Source organism: Leucoraja erinacea, chromosome 38 (assembly GCF_028641065.1).
Source record: "Leucoraja erinacea ecotype New England chromosome 38, Leri_hhj_1, whole genome shotgun sequence".
Classification (NCBI taxonomy): domain Eukaryota; kingdom Metazoa; phylum Chordata; class Chondrichthyes; order Rajiformes; family Rajidae; genus Leucoraja; species Leucoraja erinaceus.
In genome coordinates this window covers 4,523,490-4,544,224 of record NC_073414.1, presented here as the reverse complement: position 1 = coordinate 4,544,224, position 20,735 = coordinate 4,523,490, and the positions used below count along the sequence as shown (strand labels likewise).

Here is a 20,735-nt window from a genome sequence, read left to right as displayed (position 1 = left end):
TGTCAGCAGCTTTGAGTATTTGAGTCGATATTTCTATTAGCTAAACAGAGATTAATATCCAATCTGGACACATTGCATCGACTCCCCACAGACAAATAGACTTTCGTTACATTTAGCTGTAATTCCGTTTTGATGGATATCTTGCCCCTTCCTCTTTCTCACCCACCCCTTGTACAAGACCCACTTCTCCCCCCTCGCCCCCTTTTAAGACTGAGGTGAGAAAAAACTTTTTCACCCAGAGAGTTGTGAGTTTATGGAATTCCCTGCCACAGAGGGCAGTGGAGGCCAAGCCACTGGATGGATTTAAGAGAGAGTTAGATAGAGCTCTAGGGGCTGGTGGAGTCAAGGGATATGGGGAGAAGGCAGGCACGGGTTATTGATAGGGGATGATCAGCCATGATCACATTGAATGGCGGTGCTGGCTCGAAGGGCCGAATGGCCTCCTCCTGCACCTATTTTCTATGTTTCTATGTTAAATATAGACATATTCGCACAGAACTCCTGTAAACACAAATATATTACCATTGACTCCTTTAAACACAGCCACACCCTCAGTCACTTTTAAATATATACGCAATCCAACAGAGCCCTGTAATACAAAATGTCAGTGACTCCTGTACATATAATGTCACATACTCTGGAATTTTGTTGGTTCACATGCCTGATCAATGGTGTTTTATCATGAATGTTTTATTATTATTAATGTTTAGTGTTTTCTGAGTCATTCATAACTGTCACTGTATGTCATGTTGTTACTTGTGGGCGGAGCACCAAGGCACATTCCTTGTATGAATACTTGGCCAATAAACTTACTTACTTACATAGTTACTGTAGGAATTGGGTGAGAGATTCAAGATTCAAGTGAGTTTACTGTCATGTGTCCCTGATAGGACAATGAAATTATTGCTTTGTTTCAGCACAACAGAACATAGTAGGCATTGACTACAGAACAGATCAGTGTGTCCATATACCATATAAACTTACTTACTTATAGACACACTCTCAGAGTCCCTATTAACTGGGAAGGAGATCGGTCTAGTTTATTGTCACGTGTAGCGAGGTGCAGTGAAAAGCTTTTGTTGCGTGCTATCCAGTCAGTGGAAAGACAACACATGATTACAGTCGAGCCATTTACAGTGTATAGATACAAGATAAAGGACATGTATAAATAAGGGAAATAGGGACATAATTCCCAAAGATCGTGTGTGTGGGAAGGAACTGCAGATGCTGGTTTACATTGAAGGTGGACACAAAATGCTGGAGTAAATCAGCGGGTCAGGCAGCATCTCTGGAAGTCTGAAGAAGGGTCTCGACATGAACTGTCACCCATTCCTTCTATCCCGAGATGCTGCCTGACCCGAGGATTTACTCCAGCACCTAATGTCTGTCTTCATAAACCTACAAACTCCCTGTAAATACAAATACACTGGCAGAGACGCCTGTAAACACAGACACACTCCCTCAGTCCCTATAAATGTAGACACAATCCTTCAGAACCCATGTAAATGCAGGACATCCCTGTAAATGAATTAACTCATCCAATCCCTATTAAATAGAGACAGTCCCTCAGAACTCCTATAAAGAGAGACATAACCATTGAGACCCCAGTAAACAGAGATGCATTCTAACAGAGACCCCATAAAATATGACATAGTCTCGCACAAACCCTGTAAATACATTAGCACTGCCAGAGAGCTGTATAAATGCTGATGTATTGCCAATAAATCCCAATAAAGGCAGATATAATCCCACAGAGCTGTTGTCCATCTACACCTCACACTGCCTGCCTCGGCAAGGCCAGCAGCTTTTTTCATCAAGGGCCAGTCACTGCACCCCGGACACTCCCTCTTCTCCCCTCTCCCATCGGCCAAGAGGTACAGAAGTGTGAAAACAAACGCACACACACACACCTCCAGATTCAGGGGCAGTTTCTTCCCAGCTGTTATCAGGCAACTGTGAACCACCCCACCACAACCAGAGAGCAGTCCTGAACTACTATCTACCTCATTGGAGACCCTCGGACTATCCTTGATCACGCTTTACCTTGCACTAAACGTTATTCCCTTATCATGTATCTGTACACTGTGGACGGCTCGATCATGTATATAAGTAACAGATAAAGTGCAATAGAATTTAATTGTCCTATCTGGGACACATGACAATAAACGCTCCTGATTTGACTTGACTTTGATGATGTATTGTGTTTGTGCTGACTGGATAGCAGGCAGCAAAAGCTTTTCACTGTACCTCGGTAGATGTGGCAATCAACTGAATGCAGACAAAACAGATCCAGAACTCCTGTAAATACACCCAGTACTACTATAGACCCTTGAAATGTGGGAATCCTCCCAGGATCTGTCCATACCAACAGTAAACTAATGCCAAGTGTCGACACTCTTTCAGGCACAGAGTTGGCACGGTGGGGCAACGGTAGAGCTGCTGACTCACAGCGCCAGAGACCCGGGTTCGATCTGGTCTGGCGCTCCTGGAGGCAATCCGTGCGGGAAGGAGCTGTACCTCGTGGAAGGGAACAACGCCGTGTCGCAGAGACAAAGCAACAGCACCAGAAGGAGAGAGAGAAGGGGAGACGAGGTGCCCTCTGCCCACCTTGCACCAAGGTGTGTGTGTGGATCGCGGATCAGCCTCCACAGACATCTGCACACCCGCAAGTTTACGACCCTATGGAGAGGAGAGGACAGTTGCCCTTTATAACACGAGGAATCAAATAGAGGAGCAAAGAGGTCCTTCTGCAGTTGTACAGAGCCCTAGTGAGTATTGTGCACAGTTTTGGTCCCCTAATTTGAGGAAGGACATTCTTGCTATTGAGGGAGTGCAGCGTAGGTTTACAAGGTTAATTCCCGGGATGGCGGGACTGTCATATGCTGAGATAATGGAGCAAGCAGCTGGGCTTGTACACTCTGGAGTTTAGAAGGATGAGAGGGAATCTCATTGAAATATATAACATAGAAGCATAGAAAATAGGTGCAGGAGTAGGCCATTCAGCCCTTTGAGCCTGCACCGCATTCAATGTGATCATGGCTGATTCATATTGTCAAGATTGTCAAGGGGTCAAGATTGCTAAGGGCTTGGACACGCTAGAGGCAGGAAACGTGTTCCCGATGTTGGGGGAGTCCAGAACCAGGGGCCACACAGTTTAAGAATAAGGGGTAAGCCATTTAGAATGGAGACGAGGAAACACTTTTTCTCACAGAGAGTTGTGAGTCTGTGGAATTCTCTGCCTCAGAGGGCGGTGGAGGCCGGTTCTCTAGATACTTTCAAGAGAGAGTTAGATAGGGCTCTTAAAGATAGCGGAGTCAGGGGATATGGGGAGAAGGCAGGAACGGGGTACTGATTGGGGATGATCAGCACTGATCACATTGAATGGCGGTGCTGGCTCGAAGGGCCGAATGGCCTACTCCTGCACCTGTTGTCTATTGTCTATTGTCTATTGAGTGACCATCAATGATGGTAGGTGCTGTCTGCGGAGAGTTTGGACATTCTAATAGAGCTATCGTTTTTTCATTTGGATAGGTACATGGATAGGAAAGGTGGTGGGGGATCTGGGCCAAACGCAGGTAGTTGAGTCTAGGGTAGGTGGGGCACATTGGTTGCCCTTGGGCAAGTTGGTCCCAAGGGCCTGTATCGATGCCGCAGGTCTCTATGCCTTGGGCTGGTTTCTCTCGAACGCCAGAGGTTTCAGGGAAACCTGCTGGAAATATGTCCTGTAACATCATCAGAGGCATACATGGGATACACAAGCAAATCTTACTCCCAGGGTGAAGATTGAGAGGGGAGTATAGAAACTGACAAAATTTTAAGGGGTTGGACAGGGGAAGAGCAGGAAGAATTACCATGTTGGGGGAGTCCAGACAACCAGGGGCCACACAGTTTAAGGATAAGGGGGAAATCCTTTAAAACCGAGATGAGAAGAAAATGGACACACAGAGAGTGGTGAATCTCTGGAACATCTACACCCACATAGGGTAGTTGAGGCAACAGATCATCAAGACAGCTATATTTAAGAGGGAGTTAGACCTGTGGCCTCTGGAAGTGGCTATAGGGGATCAAGGGGGTAGGACAGATAAGGCAGGAATACGGGCTTACCGAGAATTGGATCTATCAGCCATGATTCAAATTGAATGGCGGTGCAGGCTCGAAGGGCCGAACCGCCCCTACACTGCACTTCCATCTTATATATGTTTCTATGTATGTAGCGCTTTTACCCCAGGGTGCAATAGTATTCCCCCCCCCCCCCCCACCTTCAAGGTGAGAGGGGAAGAGTTTAAAGGAATTACCATGTTGGGGGAGTCCTGAACCAGGGGCCACACACAGTTTAAGAATAAGGGGCAAGCCATTTAGAACGGAGACGAGGAAACACTTTTTCACCCAGAGAGTTGTGAGTCTGTGGAATTCTCTGCCCATTAACTGTATCCACCTATCATTCAGAAGGCTTTGTTGCCCCTTTTCTCTTCCAGCTTTCACCCACCCCACCCCTGCCTGTCTGGGTCCTCCACCTGGTTCGATCCTGACCACGGGTGCTATCTGTATGGAGTTTGTACGTTCTCCCCGTGATCACAAATTGTCCCTAGTATGTAGGATAATTGCTAGTGTGTGTGTGTGGGGATCGCTGGTGGCTGGGGACTCGGTGTGCCGAAGGGCCTGTTTCCGCTCTAAACTAAATCTCTTGCAAAGCACTCTGTTAAAACACTTTCAGAGCAAATGCCTCTGTCCCTGTGCATCTTGCGACTCTACAAAAGACACAGAGTGCTGCAGTAACTCAGCGGGTCAGGCAGCATCTCTGGAGAACGTGGATAGGTCAGGTTTTGGGTGGGAGGCCATAGAAACAGAAACATAGAAAATAGGTGCAGGAGTAGGCCAATTGACATAGTCTGCAATTGTCAAAGGGGCTAAAATGTTATAGAAACATAGACAATAGGCGTAGGAGTAGAGGCCATTCGGCCCTTCGAGCCTGCACCATTCGGCATTCAATATGATCACGGCTGATCATCCAACTCAGTATCCCGTACCTGCCTTCTCTCCATACCCCCTGATCCCTTTAGCCACAAGGGCCACATCTAACTCCCTCTTAAATATAGCCAATGAACTGTGTGGCCTCAACTACCTTCTGTGGCAGAGAATTCCACAGATTCACCACTCTCTGTGTGAAAAATGATTTTCTCATCTCGGTCCTAAAAGACTTCCCCCTTATCCTTAAACTGTGTGATCCCTTGTTCTGGACTTTCCCAACATCGGGAACAATCTTCCTGCATCTAGCCTGTCCAACCCCTTAAGAATTTTGTAAGTTTCTATAAGATTCCCCCTCAATCTTCTAAATTCTAGCGAGTACAAGCCGAGTCTATCCAGTCTTTCTTCATATGAAAGTCCTGTCATCCCAGGAATCAGTCTGGTGAACCTTCTCTGTACTCCCTCTATGGCAAGAATGTCTATCCTCAGATTTGAAGACCAAAACTGTCCTTCTTCAGTGGTGCTGTGAGGCAGCATCTCTCCTGTGTTTGATCTGTGGTAGCTTTAACTATTTAAGGAGTTGGCTTCTCTCTCCTCCATTAAGCATGAAGTTCTGCGATCAAGGGGTTGGTTGCATTGGATAAAGTCAAAGAGCCCTCGAGCTATACACCAAAGAGACAGGCCCTTCGGCCCAATTTGTCCATGCTATCCATCCCAGATGCCCCATCTACACTAGCCCTCTTTTCCCATATTTGGCCCATATCCATATCCCTCTCTTAACCATGTATCTGTCCAAGTGGGGAGTGATGGTGGCCCAGCGGTAGAGTTGCTGCCTCACAGCACCAGAGACCCAGGTTCGATCCTGACTACGGGTGCTGTCTGTACGGAGTTTGCACGTTCTCCCTGTCACCGTGTGGGTTTTCCCCGGGTGCTCCGGTTTCCTCCCACACTCCAAAGGCGTACAAATGTCTGTTAATTGGCTTGGTAAAATCGTAAATTGTCCCTACTGTGTGTAGGGTAGTGTTAGTGTGCGGGGATCGCTGGTCGGCACGGACTCGATGGGCTGAAGGGCCTGTTCCCACGCTGTATCTCCAAACTAATCTATAGTGTCTTTTATCATAGTACCTTCCACAACTACCTCAAAGATCATAGAGCATACATCCCAAGAAAATAACTAAATATTAAATAATACTCAATAACTCATTTCCAGTATTAGGTATATTTGGTTCTATCTTGAATCTGCAGCTAACAGAGGCATTCTCAATTAGCAAAACACTTGATCTATATCACACACACGAACTGTTCCCCAGCAACGTTGATTACACTGCAACAGGCCTAACAGAAGTCAATAGACAATAGGTGCAGAAGTAGGCCATTCGGCCCTTCTAGCCAGCACCGCCATTCAATGTGATCATGGCTGATCATCCCCAATCAGTACCCCGTTCCTGCCTTCTCCCCATATCCCCTGACTCTGCTATCTTTAAGAGCCCTATCTAGCTCTCTCTTGAAAGCATCCAGAGTATGTGGGTTTCATTGGTTTTGGAAAATTAAATTAAATTAAATAGGAAAGTGGAACAGAGGCAGTGGATCAGTCTTTGTCTCTGCAACAGCTCTCTCTTGAAAGCATCCAGAGAACCTGCCTCCACCGCCTTCTGAGGCAGAGAATTCCAAAGTCGGGTTGGGGTTGCTAAAATGGCCGACGTTCCACTCCATTGCGTACTACACGTCAGTCCATTGGATTTTGCAGGAGTGGACTATCTTGCTCCACTCTATGATGTTCGATCTGCCTCCTCCGACAGCTTGTTCCGTGTACCAGCCACCCTCTGAGTGGAGAAAGTTGCTCTTTGGACTTGTGTTAAATTTCTCTCCCTTCACTGATGCCCTCAGGTTATTGCTTCCCCCACCCCCCCCCCCCATCCCGTCTGTTCCCTTCCACCCAAGACAACACCTTCTCCTTGCCCTCCTCCCAGCAGCGCGCGCCCCCACACCCCCCCCCCCCCCCCCCCCACCCCACCCCGAAAATAGCAGCAGAAAGAGTTGCATGGTCATCTGCGTGCCACACAAGTCTTACCAAGGGACAGGTTGGTTCTTTACGAGCAGTCCTTGGAGGAAGTCCCACTCTACGCTAACACATTTCAGTTCATTGTTGTATTGGGTTGCCATCTTTAACATTCAGCCACCTTGCCAGAGTCACCTGGAACTACAGCATCCCTACAGTGTTCTGGCTCCGCGAGATATCCTTGATCTCCTAAAAAGAGGGGCGAGAGAAGAAAATGATGTTGGATTGGACACAATATCGTGCTTAGTTTAGATTAGTTTAGAGATACAGCGCGGAAACGGGCCCTGTGGCCCACCCAGTCCAGACCGACCAGCGATCCCCGCACACTAACAACATCCCTAGGGACAATGTACATTTATACCAAGCCAATTTACCTACAAACCTGTACGCCTTTGGAGTGTGGGAGGAAACCGAAGATCTCGGGGAAAACCCAAGCAGGTTTTTGGAGTTTAGCTTAGTTTAGTTTAGAGATACAGCGCGGAAACAGGCCCTTCGGCCCACCTAGTCCGTGCCGACCAGCGATCCCTGCACACTAACACTATGCTACACACACTAGGGACAATGTACATTTATACCAAGCCAATTAACCTACAAACCTGCACGTCTTTGGAGTGTGGGAGGAAACCGGTTTATACAGGACACAATGTCATAGAATCATAGAGTCATCCAGCGTGGAAACAGGCCCTTCGGCCCAACTTGCCCACACCGGTCAACATGTCCCAGCTACACTAGTCCCACCTGCCTGCGTTTGGTCCATATCCCTCCAAACCTGTCCTATCCATTGTACCTGTCTACCTGTTTCTTAAACATTGGGATAGTCCCAACCTCAACTACCTCCTCTGGCAGCTTGTTCCATACACCCACCACCCTTTGTGTGAAAACGTTACTCCTCAGATTCCTATTAAATCTTTTCCCCTTCACCTTGAACCTATGTCCTCTGGTCCTCGATTCACCTACTCTGGACAAGAGACTCTGTGCATCTACCCAATTGGTTCCTCTCATGATTTTATACACTGGAGTAACTCCAGAGTAACAAGTGCTGGAGTAACTCTGGAGTAACTGGAGTAGTGGAGTAACAAGCATCTTTGGTAACTAGTGCTGGAGTAACTGTGGAGTAACTGTGGAGTAACAAGTAAATGCTGGAGTAACTGTGGAGTAACTGTGGAGTAACAAGCATCTTTGGTAACTAGTGCTGGAGTAACTGTGGAGTAACTGTGGAGTAACAAGCATCTTTGGTAACTAGTGCTGGAGTAACTGTGGAGTAACTGTGGAGTAACAAGCATCTTTGGTAACTAGTGCTGGAGTAACTGTCTTTGGTAACTAGTGCTGGAGTAACTGTGGAGTAACTGTGGAGTAACAAGCATCTTTGGTAACTAGTGCTGGAGTAACTGTGGAGTAACTGTGGAGTAACAAGCATCTTTGGTAACTAGTGCTGGAGTAACTGTGGAGTAACATGTGGTGGAGTAACTGTGGAGTAACAAGTGCTGGAGTAATTCTGGAGTAACAAGTGCTGGAGTAATTCTGGAGTAACAAGTGCTGGAGTAACTGTGGAGTAACAAGCATCTTTGGTAACTAGTGCTGGAGTAACTGTGGAGTAACAAGTGGTGGAGTAACTGTGGAGTAACAAGTGCTGGAGTAATTCTGGAGTAACAAGTGCTGTAATTCTGGAGTAACAAGTGCTGGAGTAACTGTGGAGTAACAAGCATCTTTGGTAACAGGTACTGGAGTAACTGTGAAGTAACAGGTGCTGGAGTAATTCTGGAGTAACAAGTGCTGGAGTAACTGTGGAGTGAGGCGTTTGATATGCAGATGCTGGGCTGTTGCCGCCGTGCTGTATCTAAAGTCTAAAGGAATGTCGACAGTCTTCACATCTTTAGTCTGCATACGTAGGCTTCATGGTTTTACAAATTATATCTTCTCTAATCCAGTGTCAAGTTTGAGCTGGTAACGTGGTGAACTCAGCCTCACTGAGCTGATTAGCTGCAGGCAAAGTGCAAGCAGCTCATCTATAATATCACACAGCTTGGAAATCCAATTAGTCCGTGCTGGAGTAATTCGTGCCAGCCAGTGCTGGCGTAATTCTGGAATACTCAGTGCTCAGTAACTGTGGAGTAACAAGCATCTTTGGTAACAAGTGCTGGAGTAAATGTGAAGTAACATGTGGTGGAGTAACTGTGGAGTAACAAGTGCTGGAGTAATTCTGGAGTAACAAGTGCTGAAGTAACTGTGGGATAACTGTGGAGTCTCCATCCCTCTCTGGTAACAGGTCTCTGGAGTAACTGTCCAAGTAACAGGTGCTGGAGTAATCCCTCCCTAACCCTGCTGGAGTAACTGTGGACTGAGGCGTTTGATATGCAGATCTGGGCTGTTGCCGCCGTGCTGTATCTAAAGTCTAAAAATGTCGACATCATCTTTAGTCTCTCGTCTCCCCCTTATATCTCCATCCATCTCACTGGTCTCTCTCACTCTGAGCTCCTCCTATCTCTCTCTCCCATCCCTCACTCTCTCTCTCTCCCTCCCTCCCTCTCCCTCTCTCTCTTTTTCGCACACCCTCTCTCTCTCTCTCACTTACTATCTCTATCTCTCCCTCTCTCTTCTCCCTCACCCTCTCCATCTCATCCCTCCCCTCTCTCTCTCTCTCTCCACCTCTCTCTCTCTCTCCCTCCTCTCACTCTCTCTCTCTCTCTCTCTCTCTCTCTCTCTCTCTCTCTCCCTCTCTCTCTCTCTCCCTCCCTCCCTCTCTCCCTCCCTCTCTCTCTCTCTCTCTCTCTCTCTCTCTCTCTCTCTCTCTCTCTCTCTCTCCCTCCCTCCCTCTCTCTCTCTCTCTCTCTCTCTCTCTCTCTCTCTCTCTCTCTCTCTCCCTCTCTCTCTCTCTCTCTCTCTCTCTCTCTCTCCTCTCTCTCTCTCTCCCTCTCTCTCTCTCTCTCTCTCCCTCCCTCTCTCTCTCTCTCTCTCTCTCTCTCTCTCTCTCCTCTCCCTCCCTCTCTCTCCCTCTCTCTCCCCCTCTCTCTCTCTCTCTCTCTCTCTCTCTCTCTCTCTCTCTCTCCTCTCTCTCTCTCTCTCCCTCTCTCTCTCTCTCTTCCCTCTCTCTCTCTCTCTCTCTCTCTCTCTCTCTCTCTCTCTCTCTCTCCCTCTCTCTCTCCCTCCCTCCCTCCCTCCCTCTCCCTCTCTCCCTCCCTCCCTCTATCCCTCCCTCGAGGTTCAGGAGACCTTACCCACCACTGACCTCCCTGCCCCACACCAGACACCAAGCCCACTGGCGCTGCCCCAGGGCACAGGAACTAAAGCTGCTGTCAACCATCAGAGACTCTTTGGACTGGAGGCTTTAGGCATCTAGCTTGGAGACAGGCACAGACGGAGAAACATAGAAAATAGAGTTTTCTGAAGAAGGGTCTCGACCCGAAACGTCACCCAATCCTTCTCTCCAGAGATGCTGCCCGTCCCGCTGAGTTACTCCAGCTTTTTGTGTCTATCTTCAGTTTAAACCAGCATCTGCAGTTCCTTCCTACACAAAGACAATAGGTGCAGGAGCAGGCCATTCGGCCCTTCGAACCAGCACCGCCATTCAATATGATCATGGCTGATCATCCAGAATCAGTACCCTGTTCCTGCCTTCTCCCCATATCCCTTGATTCCCTTAGCCCTAAGAGCTAAATCTAACTCCCTCTTGAATACATGACAGGCTCTTAACTCTCTCTTAAATCCATCCAGTGATTTGGCCTCCACTGCCCACTGTCCCAGGGAATTCCACAAATCCACTAGAATTCCCAGCCGATTCCCGGCTGGAAGTACGGGTTCAACCCTGCTACCATGCAGTCTGTGGAATTCTCTGCCTCAGAGGGCGGTGGAGGCAGGTTCTCTGGATGCTTTCAAGAGAGAGCTGGATAGGGTTCTTAAAGATAGCAGAGTCAGGGGATATGGGGAGAAGGCAGGAACGGGGTACTGATTGGGGATGATCAGCCATGATCACATTGAATGGCGGTGCTGGCTCGAAGGGCCAAATGGCCTCCTCCTGCACCTATTGTCTATTGTCTATTTAGGATCTGTTCCTGTGCTGTACTGTTTTTAGTTCTTTAGAGATACAGCGCGGAAACAGGCCCTTCAGCCCACCAAGTGGAATTTTGTACGTTCTCCCCGTGACCTGCGTGGGTTTTCTCACAGAGAGTGGTGAGTCTGTGGAATTCTCTGCCTCAGAGGGCGGTGGAGGCCGGTTCTCTGGATGCTTTCAAGAGAGAGCTAGACAGGGCTCTTAAAGATAGCGGAGTCAGGGGATATGGGGAGAAGGCAGGAACGGGGTACTGATTGGGGATGATCAGCCATGATCACATTGAATCGCTGGCTTGAAGGGCCAAATGGCCTACTCCTGCACCTATTGTCTATTGTATGTTGTCTATTAAGGGCAGGGTCCCAGACTGCACAATAAATCCCGACATACACACACACTGACCCAGGATCTCCCTCCAAATACTGGCACGCTCCCATCGGAAGGGAAGGATTCCTAGTTACCCCCTCATAAATACTAACACCGTTTTAGACATTCCCTATAATACAAGACCGCTCCAGGGATCGCATTACAAATGCTGACACACTCTTGGGAACTCCCTGTAAATACTGACAACCTCACACTGTAAATAATGAGACACTTTCACTGAAATTCCCGCAGAAAATTTTTGACACAATCCCAGGAACTCCCCCCTAAATGTCGACACTGATGGCAGTCGCTGATGATACACCCTGACACTCTCCCATCAAACACATATTCGCTCTCTCTCTCTCCTGGGAGGTCTCGATGGAAACTGACACGCTCACAAATGCAATTACCGATGGGCCCCAGGGAGTAGAGTTGCTGCCTCACGGCGCCAGAGACCCCAGTTCGATCCTGACTACGGGTGCTTACTGTGTGGAGTTTGCACGTGACCTGCGTGGGTTTTTTTCCCGTGATCTCCGGTTTCCTCCCACACTCCAAAGACGTACAGGTTTGTAGATTAATTGGCTTTGGTAAAATTGTAAATTGTCCCTAGCGTGTGGGATCGTGCTAGAGTATGGGGTTAGCACGGACCCGGTGGGCCGAAGGGCCTGTTGCTACGGCGTTTCTCTAAAGTCTAAAGTCAGAGGCATTCACTCCCAGGATCTCTCTCCATCTACTGATACAGAGGGTAGAACATAGGTTTGTAGGTTAGTTGGCTTGGTATAAATGTAAATTGTCCCTAGTGTGTGTAGGATAGTGTTAGTGTGCGGGGATCGCTGGTCGGTACGGACTTGGTGGGCCGAAGGGCCTGTTTCCGCGCTGTATCTCGAAAGAACTAAAAACAGCACAGGAACAGATCCTAAATAGACAATAGGTGCAGGAGTAGAGGCCATTCGGCCCTTCGAGCCAGCACCGCCATTCAATGTGACCATGGCTGATCATCCACAATCAGTACCCCGTTCCTGCCTTCTCCCCATATCCCCCGACTCCGCTATCTTTAAGAGCCCCATCTAGCTCTCTCTTGAATGCATCCAGAGAACTGGCCTCCACCGCCCTCTGAGGCAGAGAATTCCACAGACTCACCACTCTCTGTGAGAAAACCCACGCAGGTCACGGGGAGAACGTACAAAATTCCGTACAGACAGCGCCCGTAGTCGGGATCGAACCCGGGTCTCCGGCGCTGAAAGGCAGCAACTCTAGACTTGCGCTACTCTGCTGCACCGATGTTCGTCCCTCAGACAAGGAACAGAATCAGGCCATGCGGCCCATCGAACTAGTTACATCATTCATTCATTCATTCATTCATGGGTGATCTATATTTCTCTCTCAACTCCTGTCTCTTTCCTCTAACCTGTGACACCCTTACTAATAAAGAACCCATGTATCTCCACTTTAAAAACACCCAATGGCTTGGCTCTCACAGCCGTCTGCAATAACGGATTCACCAGATTCACCACCCTCTGGCTAAAGAAATCCCTCTTCATCTCCATTCTAAATACCGTGAATACTGACACCGATACTGCCACAGAAACTTTCTGTAGACACAGAAAAACACCCCAAATCTCTCTATAAATACTGACATGCTTTCTGGAACTTACTTTCAACGCCGACGTCCTCCTGGGAACTCAGTGTAAATACTGACACATTCCTGCAAATACTCTTAAGTTCTGACACACACTTGGGGACTCTGTTTGAATGGTGGCATTTGCCCAGAACAAGCTGCAAATAAAAACAAACCTCTGATCTTATAGATGTGCATACTGTCACGAGAGGAGAGGAGTGGATCGGTTTGATGCACTGCACACAGTGTCTCTTGCCCAGAGTAGGGGAATCGAGAACCAGAGGACATAGGTTTAAGGTGATGGGGGGAAAAGATTTAATAAGGGGTAACTTTTTGAGTGGTGGGTGAGGAACGAGGTAGCTGAGGCTGAGATTACCCCAACGTTTAAGAAACAATTAGACAGGTGCATAGATAGTAGATAAAAATGCTGGAGAAACTCAGCGGGTGCAGCAGCATCTATGGAGCAAAGGAAATAGGCAACGTTTCGGGCCGAAACCCTTCTTCAGACCTTCGCTCCATAGATGCTGCTGCACCCGCTTGATCAAGTATTGAACAAACTGTCTGAAGAAGGGTCTCGACCCAAAACGTCACCCATTCCTTCTCTCCAGAGATGCTGCCTGTCCCGCTGAGTTACTCCAGCATTTTGTGTGTATGTATCTATGATAAAGGGTCCTGACCCAAAACATCAACTAGCTAGGTTACACAAAAATGCCGGAGAAACTCAGTGGGTGCAACAGCATCTATGGAGCGAAGGAAATGGGCAATGTTTTGGGCCGAATCCCTTCTTCAGACTAGTTAGCTAGTTAGCTAGGTAGACCAAAGTGCTGGAGAAACTCAGCGGGTGCAGCAGCATCTATGGAGCGAAGGAAATGGGCAACTTTTTCGGGACTTAACGTTGCATATTTCCTGCGCTCCATAGATGCTGCTGCACCCAGCTGAGTTTCTCCAGCATTTTTATCTACCTTCGATTTTCCAGCATCTGCAGTTCCTTCTTAAACAGGTGCATGGATAGGGCGGGTTTGGAGGGATATGGGCCAAATGCACGCAGGTGGGACTAGTGTTGGCCGGTGTGGGCAAGCTGGGCTGAAGGGCCTGTTTCCACGCTGTATAACTCTATGACCTTCTTCCGTGGGGAAACTCCGACACTTGCCACCCATCCTAGAACAGCCTTAAAATTAACTCAATGACTTCACTGTTCTGTCAGGGACTTGTGACCAACTTGCCGAATAGTGAGAGAGTGGATGTGGAGAGGATGTTTACACAAGTAGGAGAGTCTAGGACCAGAGGTCACAGCCTCAGAATAAAAGGAGGTTCCTTTAGAAAGGAGGTGGACATGGAGAAACTCAGCGGGTGAGGCAGCATCTATGGAGAGAAGGGAATAGGTGATGTTTCGGGTCGAGACCCTTCTTCAGACTGAGGCTGCTTCACCCGCTGAGTTCCTCCAGCATTTTTTGTCTACCTTCGATTTTTCCAGCATCTGCAGTTCCTTCTTAAGCATTTCCTTTAGAAAGGAGATGGGGAGGGATTTCTTTAGACAGAGAGTGGTGAATCTGTGGAATTCATTGCCACAGGAGGCCAAGTCAGTGAATATTTTTAAGGCAGAGATAGGTTGATTCTTGATTAGTACGGGCATCAGAGGATATGGGGAGAAGGCGGGGAATGGGGTTTAAGGGAAACTCCAAAAAAAAATTGCCATATTCCCAGGGATTCCATGCAAATGCTGACTCATGCTCACTTCTACACACTAACCTCAACAGATGCTCCTACTTGTTGGAATATTCAGAAAATATTGACACACTCTGGGATCTCCCAAGTACTGAAACAGCCCTGGGGATTCCCTACAAATAGCAACACATTCCCGGGAATACGGTGTAGCGACTGATGCACCTGTTCAGTTTAGTTTAGTTTAGTTTAGTTTAGAGATACAGCGCGGAAACAGGCCTTTCCGCACCGACCAGCGATCCCCGCACATTAACACAATCCTACACACACATTAGGGTCAATTTACACTTATACCAAGTATACAAATCCAAGCCAATTATCCTACAAACCTGCACGTCTTTGGAGCGTGGGAGGAAACCGAAGATCTCAGAGAAAACCCACGCAGGTCACGGGGAGAACGTGCAAACTCCGTACAGACAGCGCCCGTAGTCGGGATCGAACCCGGGTCTCTGGCGCTGTGAGGCAGCAACTCTACCGCTGCGCCACCTCAGTAAAAGAAAATCTCACGTATATCTTGACACGTGCTCAGAAATCCCATGTATCTGTACACTGTGGACGGCTCGATTGTAATCATGTATTGTCTTTCCGCTGACTGGTTAGCGCGCAACAAAAGCTTTTCGCTGTACCTCGGTACACGTGGCAATATAGTATAACACACCAAACTAAATATTGACACAATCCTCAATAACTCCTAACTAATTCTGACAGAGCCCAGGAAACCTGATCAGTACTTAACGCTCTTGGGAAAATACTGATACATAGTGGAACTCCGAGTAACAACTGATATGCTCCATGGAAGTCCCTATCAATACTAACAGACTGAGAAGAACTCCATGTACATACAAACTTGCTCTCTATAGATGTGGACACATTCCCAGTAAATCCATGTAAGTACTGACACACAAACAATTAGTTCTGACACATCTACAGGAACTCCTGACAGTGGCTCATCGGTAGAGTTGCTGCCTTTAATAGCGCCAGAGACCCAATTCAATCCTGGCTACGGGTCCGTGAGGAGTTTGCATGTTCTCCCCGTGACCTGCGTGGGTTTTCTCCGGGTGCTCCGGTTTCCTCCCACACTCCAAAGACGTGCAGATTTGTGGGTTAATTGGTTTCTGTAAAATTGTAAATTGTCTCTAGTGTGTAGGATAGTGCTAGTGTACAGGGGGGAGGGTGCTAATCGCTGGTCGGCACGGACTCAGTGGGTTGAAGGGCCTGTTTCTGTGCTGTATCTCTAAAGTAAAGGTCTTGCAAACATAAAAATATCTCATGCACACACTCTCGCGCACACACTCACATTAACACACTCATTAACTCCCTAGAAAAATAAGCACATAGGAATTCCCCATCTCCCCATAATTACTTGCACACTCCAAGGAATTCCCTATAAAATTCCAAAACATTCTCACTATATGTGTACTAACATACAACAAGAAATTCCCAGTGGATACCGACACGTTCCCGGGAAACCAGGATCCGTGCCAACACATTAATTGTAACTAAAAGTAAAACAAATTAGTTTACTTCATAGATACTACGTGGACATAAGGCAGTGCTGGTTCGAAGGGTCGAATGGCCTACTCCTGCACCTATTGGCTATTGAAACACTCTAACCAACAATCCCCGTACACTAGTTCTACCCTAATACTGGGGATCATTTACAGAAGACAATTAACCTACAAACCTGCACGCCTTTGGAGTGTGGGAGGAAACCGGAGCACCCGGAGAAAACCCACGTGGTCACAGGGAGAACATGCAAACTCCACACTGATGCCTCCTCCTGATCGCAACTCAATACGGGGGCAGCCGCAAAATGCTGGAGTAACTCCAAGCGGCTCAGACAACATAGAAATATAGACAATAGGTGCAGGTGTGGACCATTCGGCCCTTCGTGCCAGCACTGCCATTCAATATGGACATAGACAATAGACAATAGACAATAGGTGCAGAAGTAGGCCATTCGGCCCTTCGAGCCTGCACCGCCATTCAATATGATCATGGCTAAATCTAACTCTCTCTTGAAAACATCGCCCTATAAACAATGACATACCCCTGGGATTTCACTGCATATAGTGACATATTCATAGAAACTCCCCAATGCAATGACAATCGGACTTGAACTTGAATGACGGTGCTGGCTCGAAGGGCCGAATGGCCTTCCCCTGCACCTATTTTCTATGTTTCTATGTTGCCTGACCCACTGTTACTCCAGCATGTTGCGGCTGCCCCCGTATTAAGTGGCGATTAGGGGGAGACCATCAGTAAAAACCGGGAGGAATCGCTTACTTCCGAGAAGCAGTAAAGATTTTCCCTGCTTCTCCTCCACAGCAGATGTTGTGCGGAGCTGATAATAATGGTCCATTTATAAAACACCAGGAGATCTGGCTTCCAACCAAACAGCAATAATGTAGGTACACAGTCGGCTAAGCAAACACACAGCGGGAGGGAAGATCCCGACTGCAAGCCTCATCCTGCTCAACACATTCAGTCTCAGCTATCATTAAAGCTCTTATTGACTCGGCAGAGCATGGGATTCAGACCCAGCTGAATCAAGGCAGGGAGTGTGCATGGTTTGTGAGATCGGACATCAGCAGTATCTTAGAGCGCCTGTTCCCGATTTTTTTCAGCAACTTGCCAGCACCCGTCACGATCGCAGCAGGTGGCTGAAAATCTTCAACTTGCGTTGAAAATCCAGCGGTGACCAGAAAAAGGTACGACTCTTTGGGCGACTACTCAGGCGTCACCCCGCGACATGTCGACACTTGACACCTGTGAGAAGTTGCCCAAAGAGTTGTATCTCATTCCACACAGAGAGTGGTGAGTCTGTGGAATTCTCTGCCACAGAGGGCGGTGGAGGCCAATTCTCTGGGTGCTTTCAAGAGAGAGTTAGATAGGGCTCTTAAAGATAGCGGAGTCAGGGGATATTTTCAACTACAAAATCCTTATCCTCACCTACAAAGCCCTCCATATCTCACTGACCTCCTCTCCTCCTACCAACCCTCACGGTCCCTCAGATCCACATCAGTCGGTCTCCTCTCCATCCACAAGTCCAACCTCCACAGTTTTGGGGACAGAGCCTTCTCCAGGGCAGCTCCCAGGCTCTGGAACTCCCTCCCCCAACTGATCCGCAATTCCGTGTCCCTCACCATCTTCCAGTCCCGCCTCAAGACCCATCTCTTCACCTCTGCCTATCCTTAGCCCCACGTCCCCCTCCCTTTTCATCTGTGTATGAATTGCCTCGTATTGTGTTTTGAATTGAATTCTGTCTTTAATTTGTGTACTAGTCATGTCTCTACTATTTATTTCATTCCCCTTACATGTTTTTCCTCTACTTGCTAAATTTTTGTAAGGTGTCCTTGAGATTCTTGAAAGGCGCCCATAAATAACATTTATTATTATTATTATATGGGGAGAAGGCAGGAACGGGGTACTGATTGGGGATGATCAGCCATGATCACATTGGATGGCGGTGCTGGCTCGAAGGGCCGAATGGCCTCCTCCTCAACCTATTGTCTATTGTCTATTGGTGGATTTTCAACATGTTGAAAATTTTCTGCCACATGCTTGTGACTATGACGGGTTCCAACAAGTTGCCGAAAAAAATCACGTAAGTGGGACAGGCCCTTTGTTGTGATGTAGAAAGATCCTCTCACTGACAATAGCAAAGAGCTGGAGTAACTCAACTTGCCTTTAAACAAGATGGACACACAAAAAAGCTGGAGAAACTCAGCGGGTGCAGCAGCAGCTATGGAGCAAAGGAAATAGGCAACGTTTCGGGCCAAAACCCTTCTTCAGACTGATCGGGGGTGGGTGGGGACAAGAAAGGGAAAAGGAGGAGTAGCCCGAAGGCTGGGGGATGGGAGGAGACAGCAGGGGGACTGAGGAAGGGGAGGAGACAGCAAGGACTAACAAAATTGGGAGAATTCGATGTTCATGCCCCCGGGATGCAGACTCCCCAAACGGAATATGAGGTGCTGTTCCTCCAATTTCCGGTGCTGCTCGCTGTGGCCATGGAGGAGACCCAGGACAGAGAGGTCGGAGACGGAGTGGGAGGGGGAGTTGAAGTGCTGAGCCACCGGGAGGTCAGCTTGGTTATTGCGGACCGAGCGGAGGTGTTCGTACTGTCTCCGGAGAGAAGAGGAGAACTTCTTCAAGGTAGGCATTTAAACAAGATGGACACACAAAAAACCGGAGGAACTCTGCGGGTCAGGCAGCATCTCTGGAGAAAAGGAATAGGTGACGTTTCGGGTCGAGACCCGAAAGGTTAAAAGGTCTTTAGGCTTTAGAGAAACAGGCCCTTCAGCCCACCGATCCTCGCCGACCAGCAATACCCGGACACTGGCTATATCCTACACACAAGGGACAATTTACCATCTTTTGGGATTTCAATTAACCTACAAACCTGTATGTCTTTGGAGTGTGGGAGGAAACCGGAGCACCCGGAGAAAACCCACACAGGTCACTGGGAGAATGTACAAACTCCGTACAGACAGAACCCGCAGTCAGGATTGAACCTGGGTCCCTGGCGCTGTTTGGCAGTATCTCTACCGCTGTGCCACCGTGCCTGATGAGACATCGATGGTGCAGCAGATAATTTGTCAGGTCCGTGACTCAACGAATTAGATCAAATCCCAGAACAGCTGACGAGGAATCTAAATGCAGTTAATTAAATAAAGGTGGTCTTGAAGGGGGTCTCGAAAAATTTGACCTGCCCAGACAGACAAAAAGCTGGAGTAACTCAGCGAGGCAGGCAGCATCATCTGTGGAGAGAAGTGATGGGTGATGTTTCGGGTCGAGATCCTTCTTCGGACTGAGAGTCAGGGGAGAGGGAGACACAGAGATAAGGAAGGGCAAGGTGTGAAAACGAAACATCAAAGGAGATGCAATTCAAGGGAAATGTAGATTAGATCATTCTCCCAATTTTGTTAGTCCTTGCTGTCTCCTCCCCTTCCTCAGCCCCCCTGCTGTCTCCTCCCATCCCCCAGCCTTCTGGCTACTCCTCCTTTTCCCTTTCTTGTCCCCACCCACCCCCGCCTCCGATCAGTCTGAAGAAGGGTTTCGGCCCGAAACGTTGCCTATTCCCTTCGCTCCATAGATGCTGATGCACCCGCTGAGTTTCTCCAGCTTTTTTGTGTAACCTTAGATTAGATCATTGTTGTCTAGGTACAAAACTCCCTTCAAAACATCACTCATTCCTTCTCTCCAGAGATGCTGCCTGACCTGCTGAGTTACCCCAGCATTTTGTGTCTATCCTCAGTTCACTAATAGGACACCACCAGAAAGGTCACCTGTTCCTTCTCCCAAGAGACGTTGCCTGTCCCGCTGAGTTACACCTATGGTCTTTATACTAACAATGCTGTGACCAATGTTATTCCCCACACAATGCTCCACGATTGCACACTGTGGGGAACTGCACACAGACAGAATGTGTCTACTGTGCAAAAATGTTTCTGGACTACGAACACTTTGGAAGCACTGATGTTATTTTCATCTTCTCACCATGGCCTCATTATGCCGTCTCTGCAATGTTCCCACTCCACGGCCAATTCACCCCCAGGCTAAACTCCGTTGGGCTCAGATAGACCTGGCTGCGATTTGGTCTTTTATGGATATTCCATATTTTTGCAAATAACCCACCAGGAGGCAATTCGCTCCATCGGTTCCATGCTAGCTTATGGAACAATCCCGGTCCGGGTAACCTATTCGCCAAGCGTTGCCCTCGACTTGTTTCGACACTCAGGGCCAACTTGCAGAAGCCAATTAACCCAGCAAATTGCATGTCTGGGTGTTGGGAAAACCAGTGGAAACTAGGACATTGGCTGCAAGTGAGGGGGGGGGGGGAAGATTTAATAAGAACCTGAGGGGCAACATCTTCACACAAATGGTGGTGGGTGTTGGTCACAGAGGAGGGTCTACTATCATCTGGTACAACCGCTCCACTCTTTTAAATCTCTCTTCTC

The 20,735-nt window shown here is 48.1% G+C and overlaps 1 protein-coding gene across 1 annotated transcript in view; it reads right to left on the bottom strand.

Moving 5' to 3' along the window:
- The window catches only part of LOC129714162 (neuronal PAS domain-containing protein 3-like), a 243,806-nt gene that overhangs the window by 148,480 nt on the left and 74,591 nt on the right, over positions 1-20,735 (bottom strand). Inside the window, exon 2 of the mRNA XM_055663663.1 lies at positions 7,037-7,213. Coding sequence (XP_055519638.1) covers positions 7,037-7,137 — 101 coding nt within the window. The 5' untranslated portion in view covers positions 7,138-7,213. The remainder of the gene's footprint in view (positions 1-7,036; positions 7,214-20,735) is intronic.